The sequence below is a fragment of the Rhinolophus sinicus genome, linkage group LG07, assembly GCF_036562045.2.
Source record: "Rhinolophus sinicus isolate RSC01 linkage group LG07, ASM3656204v1, whole genome shotgun sequence".
NCBI lineage: Eukaryota > Metazoa > Chordata > Mammalia > Chiroptera > Rhinolophidae > Rhinolophus > Rhinolophus sinicus.
The window spans coordinates 37,616,438-37,629,646 of record NC_133757.1 but is presented as its reverse complement, the minus strand read 5'-3'; the positions used below and the strand labels follow the sequence as shown (position 1 = coordinate 37,629,646).

The following is a 13,209-nucleotide window of genomic DNA, read 5'->3' as shown; positions in this document are numbered from 1 at the left end:
CTAACCACCTGCATACAGCATTCTGCTCTCTAAGTTAAGCTCAGTATGTTGGAATCATTTTGATATGAGCAAGCAACCCGAGGCCCCAGGCCAGGTCCTCCTCCATATCTGTACCCTCTTAATTCACACAGGTCCCAGTACCTGTTATGTTACTGGCCTTTGAATATGCCTCTTCCCACCAAAATATGAAGATAAACAGACAAATAGGCAACTAAGAGCACTCCAGCGCTTTTAATCAACAGAATCCAGAGCTTGCCCTCCCCTCCCCTCCCCCCCCACCCCCCGGGTTGTGGCCAGAAATCAGGTTGCACTCAGAAGTTCACAGTTCACCTGCAATGAGGGTGGAACCAGGAGCTGGGGAAGAGTAAGAGAGGGGTTAGCCGGGGTAGGCTGGGCATGGGGAAGATGTGCCTAGCTTCAACATAAGATACACTCCTTGCTCTTCCCACTTCCTATGACCCCGGGAACAGTGGGGCTCACATACAGAGACCGGTAGACCAGAGGCCCTCCCCACTTCTATACCTGTAGTCCAGAAACACAAGGCCCTGAATTGGAGATTGACCCGATCTAGGATCCTTCCCTATGTTGCTGTGCTCCAAGAAGCCCTGGCACGCTTACATCACCAGCAGGCTGTGGGCCGCCAGCCTTGGGGAGACATGATTTGGGCAGTGGGTAAGGCCCATCTCCCAGATTCCTTCTCCACCTCCCGGTTCATCTGTCCCATCCCTCATTCACCTTGGAGGCCCTTATGGAGTCCCCAGTGTTCAGCTCCTGGGGCTTATCCTCAGGAAGATCCTGCTCTTGTGGCAGCTCTGCCTCTGCCTCAGGGAATAGCAGCTTACCCTGCAAAGTGTGTAGCAACTGGAGGAAGGTCTGATGCCTGGAAAAAGAGGTGGGTGTGATGAAAGGGAAACTCAGCTGGACCATCCCAGGCTTGCAACCTATGCTCCGAGCCTCACCTCTGCAGATTGTCCCGCTCCTGCCCTGTTTGCTGCTTCAGGTTTGCAAGTTCCTGATATAGCCGCTCAAATTCCTGTTTAGTTCCTATCTGACGCTCCCTCACCTCTGCAGAAACTTCTGCCAAATGCTGCAGACGCTTCTCCTACGAGGAATGAGAATGTAAACATAGCTCATCAGATGCCGAGGGCTTAGAGCCATTCCTCTAACTCCTTCAGCCTAGACCCAGCTCAGGGCTCAGACCCAGATGGAAAGACGGATGCTACTCACTTTAGGCAGGACCAGGGGCCTAGGGAAAAGGATCAGAAACATGATGATAACACGTACTTAGTTTGCTGTGTGCCAGATATTGTTTAAGCACTTGCTGTTCTAATTCCTTAATCATCCTAACAACTCTTTCAGATAGGTGCTAATATTGCCTCCATTTCACAGATGAAGAAACAAAAGCATGGAAAGTTAGGTGAATGCCCAAGGTCAAACAGTTTTAAGTGGTGATGTTAGATTCCAATCCATGTTGGTAACTATAACGCCTTACAGAAGGAAAGGAGATTAAGATTCTCCAGGCAGAGGACTTAGCCCATTAATAGAATAGTGGTGGGAAGGGGTATTTTCCTAGGTGAATGGACCCACCTGTTGCAGCTGCCACTGCTTCTGAGCTGTTCTGAGTTTCTCCATTGCCACTTGCTTCTGTAAGTAAGCAAAGGAGGGGGACAAGGAGAGGAGGAGTGCATTTTTATGGTGGGATTTTGGGATGTGGCCACTGGGTTTAACCCAGCATGCTCACACTTTCCCTCCTCCTCTCTCTATGTCTTTCCCTCCCATCACCCTGGGTGCACCTTGGCCTGGAGCTGTTCAAGAGCATCCTGGAGTTGTGCCTGCTTCCTCTGGGCCTCCTGCATCTTGGGCAGGGCCTGAGTCAGGGCACTTGTGATGGCCTCCACGTGTTCTTGGTAGGTAGCCTTCAGCTCTTTCCATTGCTCCTTGGTTGCAATTGCCTTCTGTCCTGAGATGAGTCACCAGAATAAGGACCTGAGTGAAGGATGACCTGCCTGCCTGAAACACTGGGGCCTCAGTCTTCTCATCATCCATACAGCTGAGCTGACTGACATTCACCTTTCTGCCCCACTCAGGGCAGCCCCTGTTCCAACCCCTTTCCTACTTACGGCTCGTATCTTCAGAAGCCAAGGGGTCCAGGCCCTGGGCAGTATCCTCCTGAGCCAAGAAGTTCTGCAGGAAGTCTACTACTTGAAGCTGGCTGCAGAGCAGCTTGTCTTTCTTTCTGGAGTCCTGTTCAGAAGGAAGGTAGAGGCAGGGAACATCCTTACCTCCTTGTACTGCAGGCCGACAAAGCTGCCTTCCACTATGCTCACCATCAGTGCTGCCCAGTATCTCAATAGGAGGACCCAGGAGCAGTCCTTGGCTTGGGAAAGGCTGGCTCCCATCTTGAACATACCATCACAAACTCAGCCAGGATCGGGGCTGGCAGCTCTGCCTCCTCCTGCGGGCCTATAGACTCCAGGACGTCTGCCAGCTTGGCCAGGGCCCTGAAGGTCAAGAAAACAGGGAAAACTGCAGATCCTGAGATTCTAGTCTGGAGAACGTGTGTGTACATGCACATATGTAGATGTATCAATGCTGAGAGTCTTGCCCTGATCAGTATCTACACACAAGCCTAAAGAGCCGTCTGGGACCAGGAAGAGTGTGTGTATGGAGGACATATGAAAGAAATAAGTGCCATGAGGAAACAATAAGCAGGGCGAGGGGAGTAAGGAGTGTGGGGTAGGGGCTGCAATTTTAAATAGGGAGCATCTCACTGAAGAGAAACCAGTTGAGCCAAGACCTGAAGACAGTCAGGGAAATCACCGGGAAAGGAAAAAATAAGGGCAAAACTGAAGGGCAGTGGGGATCCCTTCGGGCAAAGAGTACTTGGGGAGGGACGAGGACAGGGTGCTGGATGTCTAGGTCTATCTAGGCTCTCCGAGTTCTTCCTTGTTAGGGGCTGGAGCCATCCACTAGAAGGCAGGGATTGGATAAAATAACCTAATGGGAGAGTGTGTCGCGATAGGGCAGACAGAAATTAAATGGCCCTCCCAGGGTGTCTACTGGGGTGGAAAGTCTCCTATTAGGATGGTGCAATCCGCGAAGAGATGGAAGCGTTGACAGGGTAGGAACCGTCTCCTTTCAGGACACACCCCTGGGAGGTCCGTCACAGGCCGTACTCCGGCAGAGAGGCAAGTCACCTCAGGAACCTACGACTAGGGTCAGGATCAGTTCACCGCGCGATCTCCAACAGCTTTAAGGGGTCTAGGGGATCGTCAATTGTACTGAAGCCCGCAAGATCCGTCACGGCCCGCCCCCACCTGCCACTTGGCGGCAGACACTTACTCTAGGGCTGCAGCCTCTGCCTCGGTCTCCGCCGACTCCATCGTTTTCCGCGCCGCTTTTCAGCTCTAACCTCCCCTAATACTTCTTTCTTTGGATCCACAGCAAACTGCGCGCCAGGGCAGGGGATTGGTTGCCCGGTCAATGGGAGGAAATCAAGGGCCATCGTGTGCTCTCATTGGCAGATGCTGTTTGGCGCAGGCGCAGTCATAGCTGGGTAGGGCGGGAGCACAGGAGTTCTGCGCTTGCGCACTAACCAGTAGGCGGTACTGGATCCCGGAGGTGGAGTATGAGCTCACTAGGCGGCGCGCAGCCGCGTTCCTTTTACTCTACGCGGAAGATGGAAAAGAATTCCTTTGAGTTTGGGTATGGGGAAACTCTCAGCATTAACTTTATTAAAAAATAATATATATATGTTTATATATATATGGCGATAGAGAACACTGTTTCTGTCTTCCAAGACATTTGTCATTAGTAACGAGGGACAGAGATCCTGGAGACACAGGGAACAAAATGATACTGGCTCAAAAAGCTTACTGCCTTTAAATTAAAGATTTTTCTAGGATGTCGTGCAGGAAGAGAGAACCCAAGCAGCGGCCAGCGGATTACCACTATTGACAAGATTGAGCTGAAATTCTGGAGAGACCAAGGAAGGTAATGTTCTTGGCAGCGTGTAAGAGAAAGGAGAGAGTTGCTCAGAGCGAGAACTCGGAGTTCTGCAGTTTCCTCGTGTTCAGCTGAGTACTGAGCATCCCATATGCGAAGAAACGACCCCGAAAGGGTTTTAAAGACTCATAGAGCTCATTTAGGGTCAGAAATAGTGACTACCCACCTCTCAGGCCGGAAAACGTAACCCATGAAGCCCTGGATAGAGGACACAGGTCCTACATTAGTGGTAGGGAATAATTAGGCTAATCACTGCTCTAGTTCCACCTAACACATCTTAAAAGCAAGACCCAAGTGGACCAAACCTGTTAACAAACTGCTTAGAAATAACGACAGACCAACGTTAAATAGTATTTGTAGTAGTGCAAAACTGTCCAGCTACCAAAAGGGTACAGTTTACAATGCCTGGCATCCAATTAAAAATTACAAAGCTTGAAACGAAGAAAGAAAAGAAAACCCATAATAAAGAGAAAAATCTGTCATTGATCAGAACAGAAATTGATGTTAAAATGAACAGGCAAGAACATTAAAACTGTTTTTATAATTATTTCATTAAATTCAGAAAGATATGCAAAGCTATAATAAAGATAATAAAAGATAAGGATGTAGAGAATGTGGAATGCTAATGTTGCTGGTGGGCATGTAAAATGGTGCATCTGCTTTGGAAAACAGTTTAACACTTCATCAAAATACTAAACCCTAACCTTAACCACAAATCCACTCCTGGGTATATATCCAGAGGAATGAAAAAGTGCACACAAAAACTCATACACATACGTCCATATTATTTACAAGGGCCAATGAGTAGAACGAACCCAAATGCCCATCAGCTGTTGAATGGAAAAAAAAAATCTATATCCATTCAGTAGAGTATTTTTCAGTAATAAGAGAGACTGAGGTACCAACACATGCTAAAACATGAGTGAACCTTTAAAACTTATACTAAGAAAAAAAAAAAAACAATTACAAAAGAGCACATATTATATGATCCATTTATATGAAATGTCTGCATTAAGCAAATCTAAAGAAACAAAGTAGGTTAGTGGTAGTCCAGGGCTGGGGGCTGTCAGGATTGGGGAGAGACAGCTATGGTATATGAAGAGGCTGTAAATAGAAGTAGGGTTTCTGTTGGGGGTTAAATGAAAATGTTCTAAAATTAGATTATGGGAAAGGTTACACAATTCTGTACAAAAAGCCATTAAATGTGTCTCAATAAAGCTCTGCAAAATGTTAATCAGAATTATGAAACATAATAAAAATCTACATTAAACTTACAGAGATGAAAAATTACAATGTGATAGATGAAATTAGATGGGATTAATAGCAGATTAAACATTGTATAATTAATGATAAATGACATTAAAGTTATAGCCTTAGAAACTAACACAAATCAAAGAGAATGAAAACAAAATAAAAAGAACAAAGCAACAGTGAGCTCTGGGACAATTTCTAACAGCCTAATATACTTGTAAATGGAGTCCCTGAAGGAGAGGCAAGAGGAGAGGACAAAAACAGATTAATAATGACCAAAGATTCTGAAATCTATGAAAATTATAAATTCACATAGTTAAGTTCAACAAGCCCTAAGTACAAGGTACATGAAGAAAATTATAACAAATCACATCATAATTACATAGCTGAAAACTACTGATAAGAGAAAATCCTAAAAGCATCTAGGGGATAGGTATGTAGGGAGGGGGACATGTTACATACAGAGTAACAATAATAAGGTAAGAATTATAGTAAATTTCTTGTCAGAAACAATGCAAGAAACAGGACAGTGGAGCAACATCTTTAAAGACTATTAGAATTTTTAAAAAGTCAGCCTTGATTTTTATATACAGGAAACATACCTTCCAAAAATGGTTAACAGAAGACATTTTTATACGTACATAAGCTGAAGCAATTTATCATTAGCAGATCTACACTATGAGAAATATGAAAGAAGTCTATCAGGCAGAAGGAAAATGGCATTAGTTTGAAATGTGAATGTATACAAAGAAATGAAAAGCACCAGCAATTATAACTACATGAGTAAATATGTATTTCTTAATATTTAAATACATTTTAAAAAAGTAATAAATGAACTGTACCAACAGAAATAGCAATAATGTGATGTGGGATTCATAACATACACAGAAATAAAATGTAGTACAAAGTGGGGGACAGAAGAAATGAAAGTAAATCTTTATAGTTTATGTAAAGTTGTATATAGGTGAAAGTAGGCTATAATCAGTGAAAGCAGTGGTATCTTAAGCAATGGTGTCAACATACCCCATAGTGTCCACCAATGGGTCACTCCTTTGTATAATCTCTTCCTTTTGAGTGAAGGTGGAACCTGTGACTTGTTTCTAAGTGAGAGTATAGAGTAATGGTGATTAGATATCATTCTGTTGATTAGGCTATTTACTAGGCAAAGGCGATGACATGGCATTCACATGATACCATTTTATTATGTAATACTCCATAGCAAACTAGAGAGAGGTTTCTCCTGTTGGCCTCAAGCAAGAAGCCATGTTGTGACCTGCCTATGGTGTCAAGGAACTGTGTGTGGCATCCAGGACTAGCTGATAGCTAATAAGAAGATGAGGCCCTCAGTCAAACAGCTACAAGAGAATCAATTCTTCTACCAATCTGAATAAGCTTGGAAGCCAATTCTTCCCAATTGTGGCTCCAGAAAAGAATATTGCCCAGTTAATGTTTTGATTATAACTTAGACCCTGAGAAGAATGCAAAATCCTATTCCACAGACACTGCTTGAAATCTTGACCCACGGAAACTGTGAGATAACAAATGTGTATTGTTTTCTCTTTTTCTTTTTCTTTTTTTTTTTGATTTTTATTAAAATATAGTTGTCATACAATATTATATTAGTTTCAGGTGTACACAATATTTATTTAAGATTTATATACCTAAAGAAGTGATCACCGTAAATCAAGCCACTGTCTGACACCACACAATGCTATCACAATATTATTGGCTATATTCCCCATGCTGTATATTACATCTTCATGACTTATTTGTTTTATACCTAGAAATTTAAACCTGTTATTCCCCTTCACCTCTTCCCCCCTTTTTACATTTCTCAATTGCAGTTTAGAGTCAATATTATTTTATATTAATTTCAGGTATATAGCATAGTGCTTAGACATTTATGTAATTTAATAAATGATCCCCCTGACTACTCTAGTACCTGTCTGGCTCTATAAATAGTTATTACCATAGTTATTATTGACTAGATTCCCTGTGCTTTACTTTACTTTATATCCCATGACTGCTGTGTAACCACCAATTTGTACCTATTAATGCCTTCACTTTTTTCACCCTGTCCCCTAATCCCTCTCCTATTTATCACTACAGTAAATCTATTATCCATCTCACACCATACATAGTTATTACAATATTATTGACTATATTCCTTATGCTATACCCTACATCCCCAAGACTACCTTGTAACAACCAACTGGTACTTCTTAATCCTTTCCCCCTTTTCATCTATTTCCAACCCCCCTCCTGTCTGGCAACCATCAAAATGTTTTCTGTGTCTATGAGTTTTTTTCTGTGTTGTTTGTTTATTTTGTTCTTTATATTCCACATACAACTGAAATTACATTGAATCTGTCTTTCGCTGCTTGACATACTCCTATCAGCACAATACCCTCTATAACCAACCATGCTGCTGCAGATGGTGAAAACATATTCCCTAACATGGCCAAGCAATATTCCATTGCATGTATGTACCACCTACTCTTTATCCATTCATCCATTGACGAACACCCAGTCTGCCTCCATATCTTGGACATTGTAAACAATACTGTAATGATTCACATGTTTCCTCGAAGTAGAGTTTTGGGTTTCTTCAGATAATTACCCAGAAGTGGGTCCTTCTTTGTCACTTGTTATAGCCTTTGCTTTAAACTCTATTTTGTCTGGTATAAGTATTGCTACCACAGCTTTTTTGTTTGTTTCCATTTTCCTGAAATATCTTTTCCTATCCCTTTACTTTTATTCTCTGTGTGTCTTTTTATCTGAAGTATGTGTCTTATAGGCAGCACATGTAAGAGTCTTGTTTTCTTATCTACTCAGCCACCCTATCTTTTGATTGGAGCATTTAATCCATTTACATTTAAAGTAATTGTTGATAGATATTTAATTATCACCATTTTATTATTTATTTATGTATTTATGTATGTATGTATGTATGTATGTATGTATGTATGTATGTCTTGAAGAAGTCCCTCTAACATTCCTTGTAATACTGGTTTGGTGGTGAGGAACTCCTTTAGCTTTTTCTTGTCTGGGAAGCTCTTTATCTGCCCTTAGATTCTAAATGATAGCTTTGCTGTGTAGAATAATCTTGGTTGTAGGTCCTTGCTTTTCATCACTTTGGATATTTTGTGCCTATCCCGTCTTGCTTACAAAGTTTCTGTTGAGAAATCAGCTGATAGTCTCATGGGAGCTCCCTTGTAGGTAACTGAATGCTTTTCTCTTGCTGCTTTTAAGATTATCTCTTTGTCTTTAACCTTTAGCATTTTAACTATGATGTGTCTTGGTTTGGGCCTCCTTGGATTCATCTTATCTGGGACTCTCTGAGCTTCCTGGGCTTGTATATTTATTTCCTTTTCCAGGTTAGGGAAGTTTTCAGTCACTGTTTTTCCAAGTAGGTTTTCAATTCCTGCTCTCTCTCGTCTCCTTCTTGTATCCCTATGATGCTAATGTTGGTACTCTTGATGTTGTCCCAAAAGATCCGTAAACTGTCCTCATTTTTTTGGATTCTTTCTTCTTTTTGTTGTTTTGATTGGGTGTTTTCTCCTACCTTATCTTCTAAATCACCGATTTGATCCTTTGCTTCAATTTATCTACTGTTGATTCCTTGTAATGTATTCTTCATTTCAGTTATTGCAGTCTTTATTTCTGATTGGTTCTTTTTTATGTTTCTATCTCCATTTTTATGGTTCCTATCTTTCTGAAGTTCTCACTGAGATCATTGAGCATCCTTATAACCAGTGTTTGGAACTCTGCTTCTGGTAGATTGCTTGTCTCTGTTTTGTTTAATTCTTTTTCTGGAGCTTTATTTTGTTCTTTTATTTGGGAAATGTTTCTTTGTCTCCACATTTTGGCTGAAATCCTGTGCTTGTTTCTATGTAGGGCTGCTATGCCTCCTGGTCTTAGCAGAGTGCCCTTATGTAGGTGTCCTATGGGATCCAGTGGTGCAGTCTTCTTGGTCACCTGACGTAGGTGCTCCAGGCATGTCCCTTATGTGGGTTGTGTGTACAATCCTGATGTAGTTGAGCTTTGGTTGCTGTTTGCATGTCAATGTTAGAGATTGATCCTCAGGTTGCTTGGCTGTGAGGACTGGCCATGACTACAGTGGGGGAGCTGTTGTGCAAGGGCTGACCCTACAGAGCAGGGTTCACTTTAAGGGGCTCAGATGCCTACCCCATCTACCTTTTGGGTGTGTCAGTTTGGGAGGTGGCCAGGTGAAGCTCCAGCCCAATCCAAAGCTGGCCACTGAGCCTGAGAGCCCAGGGCCTCCTGGGAAGGGACCCACTGCAAACCAAGTTCAGCTGTAGTGTGCCCTGCCTGGGCCACCTGTCATGAACAACAAAGTAATCCAGAGATGGCTGCCACCTGTACTGTGCTTGGAGGTACCTTGAGAGGCCAAGCTGCGAACCAAGGCCAGCTGCCGCTAGTGCGGAGCTTAGGGCTGCTCGGCCCGACATACAGGACATGCTGAAGTTAGATTCTGCTTGTTTGGGTTTTGTGAACCTTTGAGAGATTTTAGGAATGTCCATAGGAGGAGCCAAGGCTGCCATTTATATGGAAGAACCACTGGAAATGGCTTGGTTGTGCCTGAAAGTTGGGTTGGGCTGGGCGTGGTCTCAGTGAATCACTAGGGCAGGGCAGATGAAAGATGATAGCCAATTGGATGGAGACTCAGATACAGGGTCTGCCTGCATCTGCACGTAGAAAGGGGGAGGGCTCAGCAAAGAAGCATTGGCTTCCACCAGCTCCTCTGTCCAGGAGAAAGTTGCTGCTCCAGCCCTCACTCTGAGGACGACAATTCTGTTCCTCCCCATATGTCCCTGGTGAAGTTTGAACTGCTGCCCCAGAGCTGCAGCTCAGACCGAGTCCATCACCAAGTAAGTCCAAGTGTGGGCCATGTAAGAGGAGCAACTGGGAGTGCAGCTGCCCTCCATCTCACTCAGCCACAATCTCCCCTTTGGTTTCCATAGCCAGAGTTATGGGGATTTCCTTCCCTGGCACTGAAACTCTGGTCTGGGGAGGGGCTGGGACCCCTTGCTCCTCAGGAGGTGGATCTCCACTGCCGAGATATTCCTCCCAATTTTTAATGGTCACAGGCTGGTGTGGGACCAGCCCATTCCTCGTCTCTGCCCCTCCTCACAGTCTCGAGGTGGCTTCTTGTGTATGTCTGCAGTTGTAGGGCATTGGTTCAGATAGACTTCAGGTGATTCTCAATAATGGTTGTTCTGTGGTTTAGTTGTAGTTGTGTGGTACTGAGAGGAGGTGAACACAGCTTTACCTATTTTGCCATCTTGATTGGGAATCCAAACTGTTTATTATTTTAAGATGTTAAATTGTTGTCATCTGTTGTGTTGCTATAGAAAACTAATACAGGCAACTTCTAAAATAAGGAGTTATAGCTAATAAGCCAATAAAGAAGATAAAAGAGAATCTTGATAATATTCAACAGATTCCAAAGAAGGAAGCAAAAAGAAAGAAGGGGGGAAAAGAAATGAGAGGAATAAAAAACATATAACAAGATAATAGACTTTAAGCCTAATTACATTAAATGAAAATGGTTTAGATACACAAAAAGGTAGAGATTATCAGACTTGATACAAAAGAAAAATATACTAAGAAATGCACTAAATATAAAGACACAAATAGATGAAAGTAAAAGGATGGAAAATATATACCATACTCATGCTAATTACAAGAATACTGTAGTGGCTATTTCAGTATTATAGGCATACCTCAGATATACTGTGGGTTTAATTCCGTAAAGTGAATAGTGCAATAAAGCGAGTGACGTGAATATTGTGGTTTCCCAGTGCACATTACAATTATGTTTATACTATACTGTAGTCTATTAAGTGTGCCATAGCATTATGCACATATATGTACATATCTTAATTAAAAATACTTTATTGCTAAAAAGTAATAATCATCATCTGAGCCTTCAGCAAATTGTAATCTTTTTGCTTATAAAGGGTCTAGCCTTGATGAAAATGCAATATCTGTAAAGCACAATAAAGTGAAGCACAATAAAATGATGAATGCCGATATTCAGAGGAAAAAATATTATCAGAAATAAAGAAGGTGCTTTCATAATGATAGTTCAATTCATCATGTGAACTTAATAATCATAAATGTTTATATACACCTAAGAAGAGACCATCAAATTGCATGAATCAAAAACTAGCTGAATTGCAAGGAGAAATAAATAAATCCATAGTTATAGTTGCGATTTTACTAAGTCATTTACAATATTTGATAGAACACTGAACCTCACAGCAGAACATTAATTCTCTGTGTACACCAAAAAGTTAAACAAGCCCTTATATGGGTTATGAAATGAATGTTAATATATATAAATGAATAGAACTATACAAAGTATGTTTTCTGTTTGTAAAGTATCAAAATGACCTTTTTTATATGCTTTGAACATGATGACATACTCTATGAATTAGTCTTTTAAAAAATTGTTTTAAGTCTAATAATTTCTTAATGTTTCTTTAGATTTCTGCTCAAATTTTTTCAGACATTGATCAAGCCTTCGTTCACATCTCTGTCTAGATCAAGCCCATTTATCACAGGTTCACAAAGCTCTATGGAGTTTTTAATACTGGTCATGATTGCATTTTTACATTTGATTGTAGATTTATTTGATTATTTCTCCTTTTTTTACTTATCAACCTTCTTGAGGGCAGGGGGTAGATACATGTTTGCTCATAAATAATGGCAAGTGATTAATAACTTGTTATATTCATATTTTATAAGGGATAGTTTATTCAAGGTCTTATAGGATGTTTTCATTATGCTAGTTTTATCATAAGAGTAATAGACAACTATTGAAAGTTTCTCAGTATTTCTCAAGTCGGATTTCAATATAGTAAAATTAAACCTGAATTCAGGGTGAAAAAAATAACCCTGGGAAATGACATTATTCCAGTAGTCTTAGTGAAAGATGAAAATATTTTTGGATTGTATGATAGTTTGGTGAAGTGGCAGTGGAGATAGAAATAACTCGATGTTTTAGGTGGAATAATCAATAGATTTTATAATTGAGTGGATCTGGATATGTTATAGTTGCTAAACTATATATCAAATATGGTATTTAGGTTTCTGACTGCAACTGGATAAATTGTGTTTCAATTTGTTCAAATAGTGATTCCTGGGAGAGAATCCTGTTTGGGAATCACAGGGAAAGATCCTTAACTAGTATCTGTTGACCTACTAATTAGAGATGTTTTAGCCATCCAACAGATATTTTAAAAATATGCATGAGCAAGTGGGCTAAGGACTTGGAAGAAGATAGAACTGGATGTACACATTTGAAAGTTAGAAATGTATAGGCAACTGAAACCATAGAGATAGATGTCATTTCCTAGGTTGATAATACAAAGTGTAAAAGAAAAGATTGCTAGAACAAATATAGTTAAGTAACTGATGTCTTATGGATTTATGGAGAAAGGATGAGCTTTTAATAAGACAGAAAAGTCTACAATGATAAAAGAAAAAGCAATCGAGTGTGATGTTGTAGACATAGGGTAAGAAGTTTTCCAAAAAGAGACATCACCGTGCCAAATCATACTGAGACCATCAAGTAAGATGGGAAGGGAATACTGATTAGATTTAGCAATATGGTGATTATTAGTATTCATTTTGAGAGATGTCTGACAAAGTGATTAAAACATAGAAGTCATTATATAGAGCAAATATAAAACATTATATAGAAGCTTTAAAGCAAAAGAATGGAGATGTGTAGTACAGATACAGAAAGTTCTTAGAAGAACTTTCCATAATACACTAGAATGCACTCATACTAACTCTCAAATAAGTTGTTTTTCACTGAAGTTTTAATAAACTCCATTGCAACTTATATTACGTACTACTTCTATTGAGAAATGCTTTCCTTATGCTTTCCATAAATGACCACTTTGCTTGACTAGTAAGAAT

The 13,209-nt window shown here is 40.9% G+C and overlaps 1 protein-coding gene across 3 annotated transcripts; it reads right to left on the bottom strand.

Annotated features, from left to right (window-relative positions):
* Positions 1 to 216: 216 nt before the first annotated feature.
* Positions 217 to 3,492, bottom strand: ZWINT (ZW10 interacting kinetochore protein). 3 transcript variants are annotated; one of them, XM_019731714.2, is made up of 9 exons: positions 3,343 to 3,492; positions 2,411 to 2,501; positions 2,121 to 2,244; positions 1,794 to 1,960; positions 1,588 to 1,644; positions 960 to 1,102; positions 736 to 880; positions 523 to 645; positions 217 to 354 (listed from the first exon to the last, which is right to left on the bottom strand). In XM_019731714.2, the coding sequence occupies exons 1-8, from the start codon at positions 3,381 to 3,383 to the stop codon at positions 568 to 570; spliced, it is 846 nt and encodes a 281-aa protein (XP_019587273.2). In that variant the 5' UTR covers positions 3,384 to 3,492; the 3' UTR covers positions 217 to 354; positions 523 to 567. The 3 variants fall into 3 exon arrangements, with proteins under 3 accessions (XP_019587273.2, XP_019587274.2, XP_019587275.2); XM_019731715.2 differs by lacking the exon at positions 523 to 645; XM_019731716.2 differs by lacking the exon at positions 523 to 645 and having other exon boundaries at positions 843 to 880.
* Positions 3,493 to 13,209: the final 9,717 nt, after the last annotated feature.

Coding starts and splice junctions, on each gene's coding strand:
- ZWINT (XM_019731714.2), bottom strand. CDS start 3,383: ATGGAGTCGGCGGAGACCGAGGCAGAGGCTGCAGCCCTAGA. Junction 1,961..2,120: donor GGCTTCTGAAGATACGAGCC/GTAAGTAGGAAA, acceptor GACTCATCTCAG/GACAGAAGGCAATTGCAACC. Junction 881..959: donor GAGCGGGACAATCTGCAGAG/GTGAGGCTCGGA, acceptor CTCTTTTTCCAG/GCATCAGACCTTCCTCCAGT.